The sequence below is a fragment of the Trachurus trachurus genome, assembly GCF_905171665.1.
Source record: "Trachurus trachurus genome assembly, chromosome: 24".
NCBI lineage: Eukaryota > Metazoa > Chordata > Actinopteri > Carangiformes > Carangidae > Trachurus > Trachurus trachurus.
The window spans coordinates 1,107,501-1,128,705 of NC_139910.1; the positions used below are offsets into that span (position 1 = coordinate 1,107,501).

Below are 21,205 nucleotides of genomic sequence, written 5' to 3' on the forward strand. Positions count from 1 at the left end.
TCTGCAGCCTGGAGAGGTTTAGTTCTCTTCTCTCCCTCTGTGTCGATGTTTCCCGACTGACAGTGAACGCAGCACCAGGAGGTGAAACCACATCCATCAGTCGGGTCTCTGCTGCTTTGAACCAACGCGGCTGGGTGTTAAATGTCACCGCTGGCCAGAGGTGAGGGTGGGGACGCCACCTTGAAAGGGATAGTTCACCCAAAATTGAAATTTCACTCACTATACCCACCCCCTCATGTGGACTATTAAGGGCTGGGAGAAGTTTCAGAGTCCTCCGTGGCTTATCTGAGTTACAGGGGGTCTCGGCGTAGCACTGCATGTCCATATGATGGTTGCAAATGGATACCAACTGTCTAACAAAAAGACACACCAAAAAACATCCAAATACCTCCATGCTGCTCGTATGTAATGTCCGTCTTGTATTGAAGCCCCGAAATGCAAAATTGTCCCGAAAAAAATTAAAGAAGTCTATATTTCAAGCTTGTTTTGTAGCGGAAGCTTCTCAAAGCTCCTCTTCCCGGTTGTTCAAATTTGGACGAACCAGGAATGCGACAATTTCGCATTTTGGGGCTTCAATACAAGACGGACATTACATACGAGCAGCATGGAGGTATTTGGATGTTTTTTGGTGTGTCTTTTTGTTACGAAGACAGTTGGTATCCATTTGCAACCGTCATATGGACATGCACTGCTACGCCGAGACCCCCTGTAACTCAGAGAAGCCACGGAGGACTCTGAAACTTCTCCCAGCCCTTAGTCCACATGAGGGGGAGGAGATAATGAGTTTTGAAATTTGAATTTTGGGTGAACTATCCCTTTAATAATTCAACAGAAAAGACTGCGACCACCACCCACACTTCCTCTGGAGGGGGGGAGGGGGTGGGGTCAGTTTACATGTTACTCAGCAGAAACAGGAGGAGGAGGAGTTCAGCTTCTGCAGCTTCACTGGTTTGATTTTTCGAGGTGGTCGGTGGTTCTAGAAGACGTGTCTGTTCAGGTGTATTGTTCCCTCTCTGTTTTTCACTCTTCTATCTGATCAATGTATTTACTGTTATTTATTCTGTGTATGTTTGTTGTATTTTTGTCCGTTGTTACCAATTTTGTATTTTTATCATGTGAAGCTCTTTAGAATAGAATAGAATAGAATAATGACAGATGTTATGAGACATCTAGAGCTGGAGAAAATCAGATTCTTACTGAAAAATCTGAGTTTGGCAACCGTTTATTGATTATTTTAACCGGAGGGCAAGTTATAGAAATGCTCTTAATAGAAGGAAAGAACTTTTATTTATTTTATTTTATTTTATTTTATTTATTTATTTTTATTCCTGACTTTTTTTTTTTATCTTGAAGAGTGTATACATGTTTGAGTACATATAGGCCTATAGCCTATGTATAATCCTTTTTTTTTTTTTTTTAATTAATCCCCTTCATCTGTCCATTTTTCATTTTGAGATACATAAGTTAAAGCAGAAGTAAGTGATCCGGTCGTTTTGGCTAATGCTGCGTTCCAGGCAGGCTTTTGAAACCGTAAATTACAGCTTCAAGTCACGACTTACGACTTTGTAGCGTTCCAGGCAACCCACTCGTGTTTCTCCGACCTGTTTTACCTGTGAAAGTCACTATAACGGCCACTCGTAACTTCTGACCCGTGAACTCGTACCAGATCGAACTGGTACGACTTCACAGGTCGGAAAAACACGAGTTGCCTTGAACGCACCATAACGTCTTGTCAGCCGATGGAGTTAGCAGCCCCCGCCCTCGTCATGGATCTATTGGTCCTCGTCCCTACGTCACCACATTCAGGCGCATCCCTTGGCTGCACACACAGAGAGGACTGCCCCTTTATGCCGTTCTCTCTCCTCATTGGATAAAAATTGTAGGATACGAGAAAAGTTTTCTCCTCAGCTCAGAGCAGAGCAGAGTGACTGACAGACCCGTGTTTCAGACCAAACACTCTATAGAAGTGATTGCTGTCGGAAGATACAACTATTTAAGACTTAGATTAACACAAACATTCACCTTACTGAGTGGGTTGCCTGGAACGCTACAAAGTCGTAAGTTGTGACTTGAAGCTGTAATTTACGGTTTCAAAAGCCTGCCTGGAACGCAGCATTAGCCAAAACGACCGGATCGCTTACTTCTGCTTTAAATGACCTTTTTAAGAATGATGCGTTCAAGGTTCAGTCTGTGTATGTCCTGTTTTTTTTTTGTTTTTTTTTCCTGTTTGTTTGCTTGTTTGTTAGCTTTGGTTGTCTTGCCTAATGCCATTTCATGTCCTGCCTTGTAATGTCTGATATTGTTTGTGCTAATGTCTTAGCTCTGTGTGCTACTTGCATGTGTTTCTAGCTGTACTTCCTGCATGTTATGTCTGCTGCCATGAGCTCTTGTCATGCTGTATGTCAGACTTCTTACCTGTTTTACTTGTTATTATGAGCTTTTACTAGGTAGATTGTTATGTAAGTTGTGTTTTGAAAGTACTTAATTCTTGCCCCTTTTTTTTTGGCTTTTAGGTAGCCTTTAACATCTGGCCAGGGACAACGGAGGAAAACTAGCCTTGTTGGCTCTAACTCTGACCCACTGACAGTTTTTCTTTTAACTCTGTTGATTAGTTGGTGCACTGTCGCTATGAAATAAACTAATAAATGAAATGAAATGTGTCGGTCGATGGTTTTAGAAGACGTGTCCGTTCAGGTGTATTGTTCCCTCTCTGTTTTTCACTGTTCTATCTGATCAATGTATTTACTGTTATTTATTCTAATAATAATAATAATAATAATAATGAATTTTATTTGTAATGCACTTTATATTGATCAAACAATCTCAAAGTGCTACATAAAAAAAAAATATATATATATATATTTGTGTATATTTGTTGTATTTCTTTCCGTTGTTTCCAATTTTGTATTTTTATCATGTGAAGCTCAGTTAGTTTTTATTTGCAAATGATATACCCTGCATATACAATGAAAATCGTCAAATTAAACATTGTGCAGGAGAGGTAGAAGCCAAAAAAGGCTGATAAAAATACCTCCCCTATGTAAAAAACAACAACAACAACAACAACAGCAGCGGTGGTCTTCAGAGTAAAAATTAACACAGAAATTCATAACATAAAAAATAGAAAAGAAAGCTCCTTGCGTAGAATTAGAGTAAGGTGCTCATCAAAAGTATTTGTTTGGTGACAAAGTGTTACACTTAACTTATACTTACAACTTCAGAGCTCTGCTGGGTAACGTGACCACCAGACAGGACCAGGACCAGGACCAGGACCAGGACCAGGACCAGGACCAGGACCTCTGGTAGTTGATGACTCAGACCAACAAACCAACGTGAGACTAAAACTACAGATGAACTAGAAAGAGAGAAGCAGAAGTCCCAGAGCTCAGGTTCCTCTGAGTGTCTGTGCTCTGGGTTGTTTCCTGGTCTGTAGCTCCACCTGCTGGACGCTGAGCTCCACTACAGTGTCTCAGCCTCCAGACCGACTCCCATCATCCTCTCTGGGTCTGTCTGTCCACACTGAGCTCAGCAGCAGGGCCCCGTGTCAGAAAGCAGGATGAACAAACTCTGAGTTATAACCTGAACTCTGGGTCCACTAACGCTGGACTGTCCAACCCAGAGTTGTTCAAAAGTAATCTGATCGGATTTTGGATAATGGATTGGATCAAATCATGAAAACGGGTTGTTCAAAACCAAAAACAGATTCTGAGATCACATAATCCAATCTTGGTTTTCATCTGGATCAAACCCTCAGTTTATGTTGTTCAAAACTTTTTTTGAAGTTTGAATTTGAAACACATGGGGAAATATTCATAATTTCACTAATGTACTGTATATTTGCCTTTTTAATTTATTTTAGCAGCCCAACCAGATGGAGTCTGGCTGTTTAAACCATAGATATAGAAACGTTTCTATATCTATGGTTTAAAAGACATTGAAGAAACAACAAAGAGCACAGAAAACAACACATACACACTGTTTTCAAATGCTGACACTGTGAGTGAGCCCATGTTGCTGTTCTGCCTGTTGTTTACAGACCAATCAGCCTTCATTGTGATGCACAGTCCCATCTAGAGCATCATTATTCAGATTTGGTCATCTTGAAAAATTTGGATCTGGATCAGACTGGTCCAATTCTACTTTGCTTTGAACAACTGGGATAAAATTAAAACAGATTACGTGATGCTGGATAGCAAAAAAAGGGATTTGAAAATCTGGATAATAGGCTATATGCCACTGGCTGAAATCCAGGAAGTTAGTGGTACTTCCTGGTTGGTACTTTCTGAATTTCAGCCAGCCAGGTGTGTCTGATTATTGTTTTGAGGTCAGACACACCGGGATTAATCAGTTTGGCCAATCATGTACAACAGGAAATAAAGGAGCTGGCTGAAATTCAGGTAGTACCAACCAGGAAGTACCACTAACTTCCTGGATTTCAGCCAGCGGCATATAGCCTATTCTTATCCAGATTACACCTTTTGAACAACTGGGCCCAGGGTGATAACAGTTAGTTCAAACAACTCTGAGTTAGAGTGACCCTGAGTGACCCTGATCCCTCATGAATGGAACAAAGCAGACCCACAGAAATCTATGATAATCTTTTTTTTTTTTATATATATATATTTTTTGGGCTTTTTCGCCTTTAATGGGCGGGAGAGTTGAGAAAGAGACAGGAAATGGGAGGCAGAGAGGTGGGGAATGACACGCAGGATAGGGGTTTGAAGCGGGGCCGCCTGCAGTGAGGACTATAGCCTCAACACATGGGGCGGGTGCTCTTCCAACTGAGCTCAACACCGTTTCCTCCTTCTTGCTCTATTGACAGGCTAGAATATGACACGCCCACTGATGATGTCACGGTTCGCAGGAAAGAACAGGTTTGAACCAGTGTTTTTTTTTTTCTTTTTTGTCTGAACACGCCTGCTGGTTCAAAGTTGGGTTTTAGCCCTGCCGTTGTGAAACTACTAGAGTGACGGCGAGCACGCAGACAGTGTTTCTTCTGTGCCATAGACAGACGGAGACAGGCTGCATGTTGCACTTCGCTTAAATTGAGCAACTGCCACGTCAGCAACAAAGGTAACGTAGCCTACGTCGACTCTGTTCAGAGTTGTGTCTCAATGTCTTGATTTCTCATAAAGTCTTTGTCCTGTCACGTTCTAGCAGCTCAGAGACCAGTCAACTGTCACTGACTGATGGAGAAACTGCTGAAGATCCTCACATGTTGAAGCCCTGATGGAAAGTCGGTAAGTTCTGTTGCTTTTCTCTCTTTCTCACAGCCCGTTCTCACTAATAGGCCAAAGGTTTTTGCTCCTGTTAAACCTGAGTTGCATCTGCTGCTAAGTCCCATTTCTGGGCCCAATGTTTACAGTAACATCACACCACGTCAAAGTAAAAACGGGCATTACGCAAATGTAATTTATTTGAAACGATTAAAAGAATATGAGAAACAGCGGCCGGAGCAACAGGCAGGGACCCTGGCATCAGCCCGCTGACAGCAGGGAGATTGAGAAGAAGAGGAGAGGCAGTGAGTGGAGAGGAGTGTGGGACGTCCAGCGACAGGTCAGGGATGAGATGCACAATGTGTTTGAACAGCAGCTCAGTTCAAGGTGAAGCAGACTTACTACCTGGCTTCGTATGGAAAATTCAGGTTTTGCTGCACAACTGAGCTGAGCATACTGTCTATTAATAGGTCGCCGTGCCAGTCTTTGAATAATAGGAAGAATTGTGTGATTTATTATAAGCTCTTTTTTTTGTTTGTTTGTTAGACCTGTTGAGAAAATTCCTGACTGTATACTGTTAAGCACCGCCTGTGGTGATGTGGGCATTTGCCTGTGCTGCGCAGAGTATAACCTAAAATAATCGTAAGTTATTGTCATAACATTTGGCTTGTAAGTATCCCACAGCTTGCCCCCCCCCGTGCGGCGTATATGTTCCGGGACCTGTGCCCGTCTCGTCATCCCTGAGCTGTCATGTGTACTTTGCGTTCCAGCACCTTATGATTTACAAATTAAGCACTGCAATCCAGTGCTACCTGCATGGCTACGTACAACTGACGTACAGGCATACTCCCGCGCATGCTCCTGTGCATGCTCCTAACTGCTGTGGCATGCTGGGTAATGGAGTTCTTGTCTAACTACTATACTCATAACATCACAGGTATTACAGTTATTTTGTAATTGCTTAACTTTAGTTGTCTTCTAGGCCAGTAATTTTAAGCCAAAAAAGGGGTCAACGTTAAACAAATTGCAACAGAAGCAAACTCAACTGGTTTTGTATCCTCAACATGTCCTGAATGAGGGAAAAAAAGCCCAGAAGAATCCCATTAGGGGAAAGTTTAGAAAAACCTCAAAATATAGCCCATTCATACGCCTATTCATTATTTTTCTCACGTGAATAGGGTAACATTTTTAACCTTTAGATATCTCCATGAAAATTACCAAGTTGATTACTTACATTAAGACAAACAAAAAATGTATAACAAGTTTTTTGAAATTCTTTGTTAAAGCAGAAGTAAGTGATATATTTGTGTTAATCTAAGTCTTAAATAGTTATATCTTCCGACAGCAATCACTTCTATAGAGTGTTTGGTCTGAAACACGGGTCTGTCAGTCCCTCTGCTCTGCTCTGAGCCCAGGAGAAAACATTTATCGTATCCTACAGTTTTTATCCAATGAGGAGAGAGAACGGCATGCAGGGCTGTGTGTGCAGCCAAGGGACGCCGTGAATGTGGTGACGTAGCGACGAGGACTGTTATGGTGCGTTCAAGGAAACTCGTGTTTTTCCGACCTGTGAAGTTGTACCAGTTCGATCTGGTACGAGTTCACCGGTCGGAAGTTACGAGTGGCCGTTATAGTGACTTTCACCGGTAAAACAGGTCGGAAAAACACAAGTGGGTTGCCTGGAACGCTACAAAGTCGTAAGTTGTGACTTGAAGCTGTAATTTACGATTTCAAAAGCCTGCCTGGAACGCAGCATTAGCGAAAACGACCGGACCACTTACTTCTGCTTTAACATGAGCAAATTTGCCTAAATTTGCATAAATTCCACCATTTTGACAGCACATATAAAGGTGCTGTGGTGGTACCAGTATGAAAATGAGTTGACTCCAGAGGTTCATAAAGGGACCTGTGTTTACTTTCACTTACGTCAACTTACCAACTGTAGCTTTAATGAGCTAGGGCGCTTAGGCTACCATGTAAAACCAGTGCTTCCCACAGCGACGGATTCAAAACCAGTCCACGTCCTTTGCTGCAAGTCCTTCCATCTCTCCACCCACCTTTCACAAATATCTCTCTATCATTAAAGGTGAAAATGCCAAGAATATATATATTTAAAGAACTGTTCGATCAAAACAACCATCAAAAGATAAGTGTCTTAACTCATTGAGTGCCGCGCTCCAAGTTTTAGTCAAGTGTACCGGCAATTTAGACCATTTTTGACGATTTTTGTAGAGCCACAGCGTATTCTATATTATTGCCCCCAACACATACTGTGGCTCATTTGAAAGGTGAAACTTTGGTAACACTTTCTATGAGGCCCCTCCTTATAATGCATTATGATGCGATCATAATGCGGTTATAATGAGGTTATAATGATTTATAATCACTGTTATAATGACTTATACATGTTCATGATGTGTTATAATAACAATTATAAGCAGATTATAATGCTTTCTTATAATGTTTTATAAGGGTTCAAGCATCATAATGTATCATAAAGTATTATAACTAATCTCTCATGAACGCATTATAATCACAGTTATAAAACATCATAACATGATTATAATTTATTATAAGTGTTATGTCTGTATGAGATGGTATAATGCTTAAACAGTGATTATAAACCATTATAAGTTGTCACTAGATGCTTTAAGTAAAGTGAGGACACTGATGATACATTATAAGTTGTTTATAAGCAGTCATTGGATGCTCTAAGTAAAGTGAGGACACTCTGGTGGGTTATAGAATGTCATGATACATTATTAGCTAGTTAAAAAAAATCAATACAAGTGAAGTGGTCATACTTTGTCTATGGTCCATGTCCCTCTGGCATGCTCTAGAGGGCACTTCTATAGCCACTGTGCAGAAAAACAGACAACCCATTGTTTAAAATGAAATATTTTTATTTTTCACAACTTGGTCAAAAATAGACTAAATTGTCAGGCATATGTTAAAGTGGTGAGATGTTCAAAGAAAACCATAGACCCTGCCCTGCCCTTAGACCAGAGCTCTTCAAGATTCATAAAGGGTCAACAAGTAAACAGAACTATCAAGTGCCTGGTCAGCAGAAAGTGGGAATATAACATCTGTTTAACATATGCCTGACAATTTAGTCTATTTTTGACCAAGTTGTGAAAAATAAAAATATTTCATTTTAAACAATGGGTTGTCTGTTTTTCTGCACAGTGGCTATAGAAGTGCCCTCTAGAGCATGCCAGAGGGACATGGACCATAGACAAAGTATGACCACTTCACTTGTATTGATTTTTTTTAACTAGCTAATAATGTATCATGACATTCTATAACCCACCAGAGTGTCCTCACTTTACTTAGAGCATCCAATGACTGCTTATAAACAACTTATAATGTATCATCAGTGTCCTCACTTTACTTAAAGCATCTAGTGACAACTTATAATGGTTTATAATCACTGTTTAAGCATTATACCATCTCATACAGACATAACACTTATAATAAATTATAATCATGTTATGATGTTTTATAACTGTGATTATAATGCGTTCATGAGAGATTAGTTATAATACTTTATGATACATTATGATGCTTGAACCCTTATAAAACATTATAAGAAAGCATTATAATCTGCTTATAATTGTTATTATAACACATCATGAACATGTATAAGTCATTATAACAGTGATTATAAATCATTATAACCTCATTATAACCGCATTATGATCGCATCATAATGCATTATAAGGAGGGGCCTCATAGAAAGTGTTACCGAAACGGTATGCTTCAAATGGCCACAAACCGTTTGTTTCTACGTGCCTCCGTTCCTGAGAAAAGTCAAGCTAAACATGGCTGGGTTTCACCAAAATCCCTCCTTTTTTTCTAGAAAAGCAGATAGAGCGTCTTTTATGAAAGGTGCTCTGTTTGTGCCTGTCGCTCTTCTGACACTCGCATTTCTGGATCAAACGGCTCGTGTAAGATAAATATATACAACAAATGTTGTTTAGGGCTGGGTATCGATTCAAATTTCAAGAATCAATTCGATTCCGATTCTTAAGCGGACTCAGAAACATGTACTACTGTTCCTGTCATTGATAAATCACACCGAAAAGTGCGGGTGTGAACACGCCATATATGGTCAATGCAAAACAGTACGTGCAGCATGTAAAGTAGCCATGCGCGCTCTGGAAAAATAATCCGATCATGTGCGTACACATGCACCAACCTTTATTCAGAATAAAAGCATTTTGACATGTGCAGAGCTGAAAACAAAACAACTAAAACAACAGCATAAGAGTTGTAGACTTCCTGTAGGTACTACTGTAAACAAACCAATAAATGCGGAAGTGGTTCAATTTATCCCATTCAGTACTCAAAATGGACCAGCACCAGATTTTAAGAGCTGTTGCTGTTCTCCTGTTGTACATCGTTATTAAGCGGACTCGGCAACGTGCACTGAGAAGAAACTGCAGGAGTGCTGAAAGGAGATGGAGGAAATCAAAACTAACCGTACACCATGAAATTTTACATCAACACCTCAAAACCTACAATAACTCTATCAAACAAACAAGAATTTCTCATTTCAAAAACCTAATCTCAGATAATAAAAACAATCCCAGATTCCTGTTCTCCACAATTTATTTTTTAACAAACGAAAATTTTAACAGATCCCATAAGATAACAGCAGACACCCACTGTGAGGACTTTGCAGACCACTTCAGAAGTAAAATTGATGACATCAGATCCAGTCTTTTATCTCAACAGATTTTAACTTTAAGCACACCTGGATCATTGCTTTTACCTGAGGAAACATTGGAGAGTTTTCTCCCAGGTAAAGCCCAAAACCTGCCTTTTAGATCCCATTCCCACACCGTTTTTTAAAACACTCTATGGATTCCTTGAGGAACAGCTGCTGTATTTGGTGAATTGCTCTCTTCAGACGGGTGTCTTCCCCACCTCCTTTAAAACGGCGGTGGTGAAGCCCCTTCTGAAGAAGATTGATTTAGACCCCAATGTTTTAAATAACTACCGGCCTGTATCCAACTTACCATTTTTAAGTAAAATTTTAGAAAAACTTGTTTTTAATCAAGTAAATGTATTTTTAAACTCAAAACATATTTTAGAGACTCATCAGTCTGGTTTTAGGATGAACCACAGTACCGAGACAGCACTTTTAAAGATTTTAAATGACATCATGTGTAATTTAGATACCGAACCATGAACTCACAGTCTTGGTACTATTGGATCTAACCACCGCCTTTGATACAGTAGACCATCACATTTTATACTGAGGAATCTGGTCGGCCTCTCTGGTACTGTTTTTAACCTACCTCACTCATTGAAGTTTCTTTGTAAGTATGGATACATGTTCCTCAGGAACCCATAAGATAAAATGTGGGGTTCCCCAAGGGTCAATTTTAGGTCCACTTCTTTTTAATCTGTACATGCTGCCCCTTGGGGACGTCATCAGGAGGCACAGCATCAGCTTCCATAGTTATGCTGACGATACGCAACTGTACATCGCCGTGTCTCCTGATGACACAGGGCCAATTGATGCCCTTTTTAACTGCATTTTAGACATCAAGTCATGGATGGCAGTGAATTTCCTACAGCTCAACCAGGACAAAACTGAGGTTTTAGTCATTGGTCCTGAAGGCCAGAGAGAGAAACTTTTACCAAAGTTACAGGATTTTAAATCCTCAAAATCAGTAAAAAAATCTGGGCGTGATTTTTGACTGTGAGCTCACTTTTATTCCACACATCAAAAACATAACAAAAATAGGTTTTTACCATCTTAAGAATATAGCCAGAGTCCGCCCGTTCCTCTCTCAGGCCAGTACGGAGGTGCTGATGCATGCTTTTATCTCTTGTCGTTTAGATTATTGTAATGCCCTGCTCTCTGGTCTTCCCAAAAAGAGCATGCATAACTTACAATTATTACAAAACTCAGCCGCACGAGTGCTGACGAGGACCAGAGGGCGGGAGCATATTACACCATGCACTTCAGGATTGATTTTAAGGTTCTTTTACTAGTTTTTAAGTGTCTTAACGGTCTTGGGCCTTCTTATTTATCTGCATTACTTTTACCCTATCAACCTTCGCGGACCCTGAGGTCCTCCGGTGCTGGCCTTTTAACGATACCACAAGTTAGAACTAGAACACACGGGGAGGCGGCATTCAGTTATGGCCCCCGACTGTGGAACAGCCTCCCGGAGAACCTCAGGGCCGCAGAGAATGTTGATGTTTTTAAAAAGAGGCTCAAGACCCATCTTTTTAATCAGGCTTTTAACTGACTCGTTTAACTCTTTATAATTTTTTATGCTCACCCCTATTTTTACATTTTTATTCTGTTTTATATTAATTTTTAGTTTAGTTTATCCTGTTCTATTATTTTATTGTTTTATTTCAATGTTTTAGTCATTATTTATGGTCTATTTTATACATTCTATTGTTTTATTCCTTCAGTTTGAGCTTCTATACCTTTTATCTTATTTTACTGTTTTAGCCCCTCGATTTTCCAGTGTTTCCTACTGGGGGCCTACCACACCGGGAGTTGTTTCTGGTCCACCGATGGGGGTGCTGTCCCGTGGACGGCCCTGGCCCGGGTGGCTAGAGAGCTCTACACCTTGGTGTGGAGCCTTCTGTCTGCCTGGGCAGGGGCGGTCCCTGTGGTGGCGCCCCTGCAGTCATGGACCATGATTCCTCTTGGTGTGCGCGGCCCCCAAAGGTAGCTTCTTCCTCACCTCAGATCTCGGTGCCCAGCCATGTCTCCTCAGCGACAGATAGTGTACAGTATGTGTGTGGGTGTGTGTATGTTTGTGTGTGTGGGTATGTATGTCTGTCCGTATGTCTATGTATGTGTGTATGTAATTTGTGTATCTGTGTGTATATTTGTGAGGGTGGGAGGTTTGGGGTTTTCATGATGTTTTGTATTGTTTTGTTTTGTTTTGTTTTGTTTTGATCCTCTGTGAGGCACTCTGTGTTACCGGAACGTATGAAAAGTGCCATATAAATAAAGTTGATTTGATTTGATTTGATACTGTTCCTGTCATTGATAAATCACACCGGACCCAAGAAAAGTGCGGGTGTGAACACGCCATATATGGTCAATGCAAAACAGTACGTGCATATAAAGTAGCCATGTGCGCTCTGGAAATTTGTGGAGTTACGTCAGTGGAAGACGGTGAAGACAACTGACAGGGAGCGGGGAAAGAAGGGAATTTCTCTGTAAGCGAGATACACGGCGATATCGGGTCATTACTCACTCTCTTTTTTCCCTCCTCTCGTCAGCTCCAAACTCACTCGTCCACCTCGTTAACTCAGGTGACAGAACAAGTCTCAGTAGATCCATGTGCGCTGCTGCCAGTGTGTTTTTAAATTTAGCGGGTTTGATTCTTGTCGGACGTCACACTAGAGTGTGTAAAAGCAAAAAAGCAAAAAAAAAGAAAAGAATAAATAAAAACCGAGTAGAACTGTGTCAGCCGTGTCGCGCTAGTGGGAAAGGACCATAATAACCCCAATAACCCCCAAAGGAAGTAATGATCGGAATAAGTGTTTACATGGACGCGGTTCGGAATAACGATCGGCATAAACCACCCCTCTCGATCCGAACAGAATTTCTTTCAGATCGAGCCAAATCTGATCAGAATCTTCCAATTGAAGTGTTTACATGACACATTTTTATTCGGATCAGCCATTTATTCCAAACATTTGTGTCCATGTTAACGCACCTTAACAAACCAGGGATGTGATGGCACTAAATAGGGCTCCAGAGTGCGACCAATTTTTAAGAGTGCGACTAATACTTTTTCTAGGTCGCACTGATGCCCGGGTGAAAACATAAATTTATTTTCACAAGCACATGGGTTAGGGGGGGGGGGGGGGCGCTCACCATTAACAAATAAGTACATTACAATATCACGGAAAAGTCAATTTCCAGTAGTTCAACCCCAACCAAGTATTGAGTGCATATAGATGGACATAGTTTTCAGAAGGCCAACATTTCTATATTAAAAATGCTTGAAAAAAAAAAATTCCTTTGCAATATTTCCATTTTGGAGATACTGATTTTTAGGTCTTCACTGAATGTTAGTCATAATTATTACTATTAAAATAAACTGAATAAATAAAGACATGGGATGTTTCATTCAGTGTGTAATGGACATATGGGCCTATATTATGTGTTAGTTTCACTTTTTGAATTGAACACATTCTACATCGCGGAGGCGACGTCTTTCCACTTAGGGCTTCCTCTGAAACGAGGCAGAGCTCCGTGGGAAACACCTGTCTGAAAAAACGGCGTCGCCGTCGCACCGACTGCACGCGGATACGCGCTGCTTTAATGAGCGCGCATGTCGCGCGTCTACGTTTGAAGTAGGCTGTTATCAGTAAAATCAGAGACAACCATGAATGAGTTCGCCTCAGTTTCACGTGATTGTCACTGTCAGCCTGTTAGAAAAACATTTTACTGAGACGCTGAGACCCCCCCCTCCCAAAAACAAAAACTCTTCGGATCTGAACGATTCACACAAGTCACCTAATTGGTCATGAAAAAAGCGAGTTTCGCTTTTCGGCGCGCTGTTTGCATCCCTGGTGTGTGATATAAAGGTGAATGTGACGCCGGACGACCGCTGTCATCCCAAATGAAAGCAGACAATGTACTCGATAATTAAATTATGTGAAATGGATTTACGATTTTCATTTGCCTTTTTTTATACACAGATCGCGTAGTAAATAAATGCAGAAGTGCGCCAGGGAGGCTGATAAAGACACATGTCCAACTTTACGCATTTGTGTTTATTGACATTAAGTACTTTAGTGTGTGTAGTTTAACCAGCAAAAAAAGAAAGTCACCTACAGTGTGATATCTGGGCGGACATGCTCAGTGTGCATCGGGGGTTATAGGACAATCAAACAAATACATTTACTTTGCAGTGCCAGCCTGTAATCTGTTCCCAACTATGCTGAATGAATGAATCGTGCGCTGAACCAGCCATCTCGCCTCAATGTTTGTTAATATGCGATGCATCTGTACATTCACTTCGCACTGTAGCATCTTAAAACTAAAGCTGACTGTATCACTTTGCGCGTGCTTTTCTATCCACCTATCTAATTGCAACACGTGGATGGGTTGTTCATAAATGTGTCTCTGATGTGCACATTACTCTGAAGACTAATTGTTTTCACATTATTAACAGTTTCCCAGCTTCACCTCTAAGTGTCGCCAAAGGAACAACAGCAGTAGAAACGTGCGTACGCCAGCTATGGAGTTGGCGTGGGCCACCGCACTTTTCCACGGTCATTTCACTTTTGATACATCTGAACGTTGGCGTGGAAAATGACGTACGCCACTTTTTTGTGCGTACGCAACATTGATACATGAGGCCCCAGGAGCCTAAGCACTAGGGCTGCAACGAGTGGCATATTTCACTATCCAAATGTTCGGAGTCACTATTCAAGTAGTACTGGAGTATTCATTTGTTGACCGGGGGGGGAAGGGGGGAATTCAGAAGGACAGCCGAGCGGCATGTGGGAGGAGAGCGTCCTCCCGTGTTTTAGCTGGGTCGATATAGGGGAGCTTTATTGAAAAAAAAATAAATAATCAAAAGCTGAGTTTTCCTCTACTGCAGCTGAACAGCTGACCTGTCACAGTCTCACAGTGCACCCTTCATTAATATAAACTTCAACCTCAAAGCTCTCTGTCCTCAGACCGACCAGGTTTTCCATGTACTGATGATCACACAGGGACAACATGGAGCTGCTTATGTGACAAGCTATTGAGTTTTATTAATGTTTACAGCAGGTGTTCAACAAATCAATACTTCTGTGATTGAAGTAGTTAAATATATAATTCATATCAGAGTTAATATCATAATAGTGTAGTGGCAGGAAAGACCAATTCACCTGTATCAAATATTATGAATAGGCCTTGAACAACTTATTGCTTGTGTCTGTTGATTTAAAAAAGTTGAAATATTTCCATGTATGACCCATACTGGGTCACATTAGAAGTCAGCTAAAAGTAAAAGTAAAAATGTTTAGGGTGTTTTTACTGTTCTCAAATGTAAAAATGCGTCACATTGGACCCTCAACATTATCTAAGGGTTAAAAAACATTATTTAAACATTTTTCATTGTGCCCCTAAAGTAGGAACTAACAAATATTAGTGTAGAGCCCTGTATAAGCAATGTTCAGCTTTTTATGTTATAGACCCTATACCAAAGGAAATTTTGGTTCTCAGGAAAATCGCCGATTATCAATTAACCATTAATCGATTAGCGGTCAACCAACTAATGATTAATGAATTAGGCCTAATTGATAATTTGCATCCCTACTCACAACCTAAAGTGATGCCATAGCGGTGTGCATTTAGTGGGACACAAAAATTTGGGTGCACCTGAATTTTGTGCTGGTGCACCTAAAAATAAAAGTTAGGCGCACCAGTGCAACTAATGCAAAAAGTTAGTTTGGAGCCCTGCTAAATAAAGCCATATCCCTTACCATGATAAACTGTGGTATCAGTCTTCGTAAAAAAGTGTCACTGAGCTCTAAAACCATCTGATTCTACCAGGCAACAAAGATGGAGACGCCTGTGAAGGACCAGCTGCTGCAGATTTTGAAGAATTTGGGGAGTGCAGAGCTGAAAAGCTTCCAGTGGTACCTGCAGCAGGCTGAATTACTGGATGGTTTCTCTGCCATCAAAAAGTGTGAGCTGGAGGATGCAAGCAGAGAGAGAACGGTGGACTTGATGGTCAGCATGTACACTACTGAGAGAGTTCTGGAGGTGGCAAGGTTAATTCTGAAGAAGATTGGAATTAATCAAGGTCAGTCATAGGAAGTGCAGCCAGTGTTTTACCTTTGTTAAACCTCTTGGCTTTGTAACTATTTCCACACAGAGGACAAAGTCAACTGGGTTGGTCCTGCTACTCCTCATGATTAATGATTCCCTTTCCTCCAACAGGACAAGACTCGTCAGCCTCAGCCTCAGCAGCAGCAGCAGCCTCAGCAGCAGCAGCAGCAGCAGCAACAGCAGGTGAGGGGATGTCACATTTCATGGTTGTAGTCATCACCATGACTACATGAATTTAGATCCAAATATTTCTGTGTGTTTATTTTAATTTACTACGACCTATTGTTACGAGGACCTTTACCCTATTGTCCTATTATCTGTTGTTTATTCATTCAGAAGCTCTTCACAAATGCCAGCCTAAACTCAAAAACAAACTGAAGGAGAAGTTCCAGTGTGTGTTTGAGGGCATCGCTAAAGCAGGACACCAAACCCTTCTGAACCAGATCTACACAGAGCTCTACATCACAGAGGGAGGGGCTGGAGGGGTCAATGATGAACATGAGGTCAGACAGATTGAAACAGCGTCCAGGAAACCAGACAGACCAGAAACAACCATCAGACAAGAAAACATCTTTAAAGCCCCACCTGGAAGAGACCGACCAATCAGAAGAGTGATGACAAAGGGAGTGGCTGGCATTGGGAAAACAGTCTTAACACAGAAGTTCACTCTGGACTGGGCTGACAACAAAACCAACCAGGACATACACTTCACATTTCCCTTCACCTTCAGACAGCTGAATGTGCTGAAAGAGAAAAAGTTCAGCTTGGTGGAACTTGTTCATCACTTCTTCTCTGAAACCAAAGAAGCAGGAATCTGCAGGTTTGATCAGTTCCAGGTGGTCTTCATCTTTGACGGTCTGGACGAGTGTCGACCTCCTCTGGACTTCCACAACACTGAGATCCTGACTGATGTGACAGAGTCCACCTCAGTCAACGTGCTGCTGACCAACCTCATCAGGGGGAACCTGCTTCCCTCTGCTCGCCTCTGGATAACCACACGACCTGCAGCAGCCAATCAGATCCCTCCTGAGTGTGTTCACATGGTGACAGAGGTCAGAGGGTTCACTGACCCACAGAAGGAGGAGTACTTCAGGAAGAGGATCAGAGATGAGCAGCAGGCCAGAGGGATCATCTCCCACATCAAGACATCACGAAGCCTCCACATCATGTGCCACATTCCACTCTTCTGCTGGATCACTGCTACAGTTCTGGAGAAGCTGTTGAAGACCAGAAGGAGAGGAGAGCTGCCCAACACCCTGACTCAGATGTACATCCACTTCCTGGTGGTTCATCTAAAACTGAAGAAGGTCAAGTATGATGGAGGAGCTGAGACAGATCAACACTGGAGTCCAGAGAACAGGGAGATGATTGAGTCTCTGGGAAAACTGGCTTTTGAGCAGCTGCAGAAAGGAAACCTGATCTTCTATGAATCAGACCTGACAGAGTGTGGCATCAATATCACAGCAGCCTCAATGTACTCAGGAGTGTTCACACAGATCTTTAAAGAGGAGAGCGGCCTGTACCAGGACCAGGTGTTCTGCTTCGTCCATCTGACTGTTCAGGAGTTTCTGGCTGCTCTTCATGTCCATCTGACCTTCATCAACTCTGGACACAATCTGCTGTCACAACAACGAACAACCTCCGGGTGGCCTCCGTTCAGAGACAAATCACGTTTCTACCAGAGCGCTGTGGACAAGACCTTAAAGAGTCCAAATGGACACCTGGACTTGTTCCTCCGCTTCCTCCTGGGTCTTTCACTGGGGACCAATCAGAATCTCCTACGAGGCCTGATGACTGCTGCTGAATCACAGACCAATCAGAAAGCAGCCCAGTACATCAAGAAGAAGATTGAACAGACTCCTTCAGCAGAGAAAAGCATCAACCTGTTCCACTGTCTGAATGAACTGAATGACCGTTCTCTAGTGGAGGAGATCCAACAGTCCCTGAAATCAGGACGTCTCTCCACAGATAAACTGTCTCCTGGTCAATGGTCGGCTCTGGTCTTCATCTTACTGTCATCAGGAGAAGATCTGGACGAGTTTGACCTGAAGAAATACTCTGCTTCAGAGGAGGCTCTTCTGAGGCTGCTGCCAGTGGTCAAAGCCTCTAACACAGCTCTGTATGTGCACACACACCCATCTACATTTATCTTATCTTCTTCTTTAGTCACGACAAAAATATCCTTGTTTACTTTTGTTTTCCTGATTCACCTTCAGACTGAGCAACTGTAACCTCTCAAAGAGAAGCTGTGAAGCTCTGTCCTCAGTCCTCAGCTCCCAGTCCTCTAGTCTGAGACACCTGGACCTGAGTGACAACGACCTGCAGGACTCAGGAGTGAAGCTGCTGTCTGGTGGACTGGAGAGTCCACACTGTAGACTGGAGACTCTCAGGTGAGGATACAGATGTTTGTTGGACAGCTGATCTTAAACATCCTTCTGTAATTTGTTGGTGAAGATGCTCAACATCTGCAGGATTTTCCTGTTGATGTGATTTTCTAAAACTCTGAGTTCATTGTATTTTATATCTCCAGTCTGTCAGGATGTCAGGTCACAAAGGAAGGCTGTGCTTCTCTGGCCTCAGCTCTGAGCTCCAACCCCTCCCATCTGAGAGAGCTGGACCTGAGTAACAACAACCTGCAGGACTCAGGAGTGAAGCTGCTGTCTGGTGGACTGGAGAGTGAACACTGTAGACTGGAGACTCTCAGGTGATGATACAGCTGTTTGTTGGACAGCTGATCTTAAACATCCTTCTGTAATTTGTTGGTGAAGATGCTCAACATCTGCAGGATTTTCCTGTTGATGTGATTTTCTAAAACTCTGAGTTCATCACATTTTCTATCTCCAGTCTGTCAGGATGTCTGGTCACAGAGGAAGGATGTGCTTCTCTGGCCTCAGCTCTGAGCTCCAACCCCTCCCATCTGAGAGAGCTGGACCTGAGCTACAATCATCCAGGAGACTCAGGAGTGAAGCTGCTGTCTGATCCAGACTGGAGACTGAAAACTCTCAGGTATAGTGAGACAACAAGGCTGGACTTTTCTCGTCCTTTAATGAAGTCCTCTATTTTCCAACTTCTCTGTAAAACTGAAAATTATTACAGAAATATAACACCATTTACTTACTTAAACACTCTACAAGTAAGAATTGAATTAGTACATTTCAATTAGCATCCATCAATTGACAAAATGATAAGAGCTAGCATCTGCTGAAATCTAGCAGAGTATATTAATCAAAAACATAACAAAGTAGGTCTTCATCACAAAAATACACAATCATGCAACAATTGTCCACATATAATACTTACAGATAAATATTTTCCGAGGCAAAAACATCAGAAAACCTTCAACAATTTCAGCAGTCTGTTTTGCCGTCTGTGCTCAACTCTGCTCACCTGAGCATGTAATGGAAAACTACAGCATAGCTGGACCAAACGAACAGAGTGTTCACTCTGACGCAGATTCTCACAACCAAAGAATATATACTTTTTAAACCTGCTTAATTATGAACTGATGAACTTTAACTTATTGCTTTAACTTTTTAACCTGTTAAGGCAGTACAGACAAACTGCTTCATGTTGAACAGTAGTTTAGATACAAAATCCCTCTGACTGTGTTTCTTCCTCCAGGGTGGACCATGGTGGATGTCACAGGTTAAGACCTGGTCTCAGGAAGTGTAAGTGTGGATTTAATGTGACTAATAATCAGACAACAGCTCTCTGTCAGTTTGTCTTTAAATACAATGTTGATTCAATAATCAATCAATGAACCATCAGATAATGAACTGCAGCTGTGTTGTGTCTTGTTCTCTCCATCAGACGCCTGTGAACTGGAAGTGGACATGAACACAATGAACAAACGCCTCAAACTGTCTTACGACAAAGTGAAGGTGACACGTGTGACAGAGGATCAGTCATATCCTGATCATCCAGACAGATTTGACAACTGGTCTCAGCTGCTGTGTAGAACCGGTCTGACTGGTCGCTGTTACTGGGAGGTGGAGTGGAGAGGAGCGGTTGAAATATCAGTGAGTTACAGAGGAATCAGTAGGAAAGGAGGAAGAGACTGTAGGTTTGGAGGAAATGATCAGTCCTGGTTTCTGAGCTGCACTGATGGTGGTGGTTATTCTGTCTGGCACAACAAGAGAAAAACAGACATCTCCTCCTCCTCTGTCTCTAACAGAGTAGCAGTGTATGTGGACTGTCCTGCTGGCTCTCTGTCCTTCTACACAGTCTCCTCTAACAGACTGATCCACCTCCACACCTTCAACACCACCTTCACTCAACCTCTGTATCCTGGGTTCTGGTTCAGCGGTGGTTCCACAGTGTCTCTGGTTGATGTGTAGGATGGAGAGTCTCTGGTTGATGTGTAGGATGGAGAGTCTCTGGAAGTGACAGCAGCTTCAGCCCTGTGCTTTAAGGGGCCGTCCACACAAACGCGGGTATTTTTGAAACCGTGTGTTTCTCTACACACGGTTTTGTAACCTGTAACCGCAGCTCTGGGCTCCTGAAACCGGAGTTTTTTGTAACCGGAGTCCAGGGTGAACTTTTTCGAAAACTCTGGTTTCAGCTTCATGTGTGGACAGGAAAACCCCGCCCCCCTTAGTTACTGTTGCTAGCACATCAAGCTTCTCGACGCTGAGTGGACTATTATTGCTACTGTGAATATCAATAATCACTAAACATGCGGACAGCCAGACACTAATACAAAATCGCGTGGTCACCATATGTAAACATAATGTTGATATGGTGAAAATAGGCTTTTATCAAATTATAAATTGCGTTCACTTCCCCACTGTTTTGCTTCCTCCCGTCCTCTACATTTGTTTTCAATGAAGCCTCAGAATCAATCAGTGGATCGATGGATTATCGTTACGATGTGTGTATTTGTGTATTTTTGTATCTGTCATGAACAAGAGATTCCGGGCGGGGTGTGTTAGTAGCGCGGACTCGTCTCGCGGTGCCGGTCAGTTTGAGCTGTTTGAGCCTCCACTCTCCCTGTACAAGTTACAGCTGCTTTCCTGTTAGGAGTGATATCGCCACCTACTGCTTTGGAATGCACATGACATTGATTGAGGCGGATTTTGCGGTTTCATGTGGACAGAGATTTTTTTTATCATGCCGTTGCTGTGGACGGGGGGCCCAAAAAGTTCATTTTCAAAAATACCCGTGTTCA

The 21,205-nt window shown here is 42.0% G+C and overlaps 1 protein-coding gene across 1 annotated transcript in view; it reads left to right on the forward strand.

Annotated features, from left to right (window-relative positions):
• The window catches only part of LOC311007064 (NACHT, LRR and PYD domains-containing protein 3-like), a gene marked incomplete at its 3' end in the record, with an annotated part of 257,119 nt that extends 237,261 nt beyond the window's left edge, over positions 1-19,858 (forward strand). Inside the window, exons 7-9 of the mRNA XM_084000148.1 lie at positions 18,569-18,742; positions 18,883-19,044; positions 19,849-19,858. Coding sequence (XP_083856274.1) covers positions 18,569-18,742; positions 18,883-19,044; positions 19,849-19,858 — 346 coding nt within the window. The remainder of the gene's footprint in view (positions 1-18,568; positions 18,743-18,882; positions 19,045-19,848) is intronic.
• Positions 19,859-21,205: the final 1,347 nt, after the last annotated feature.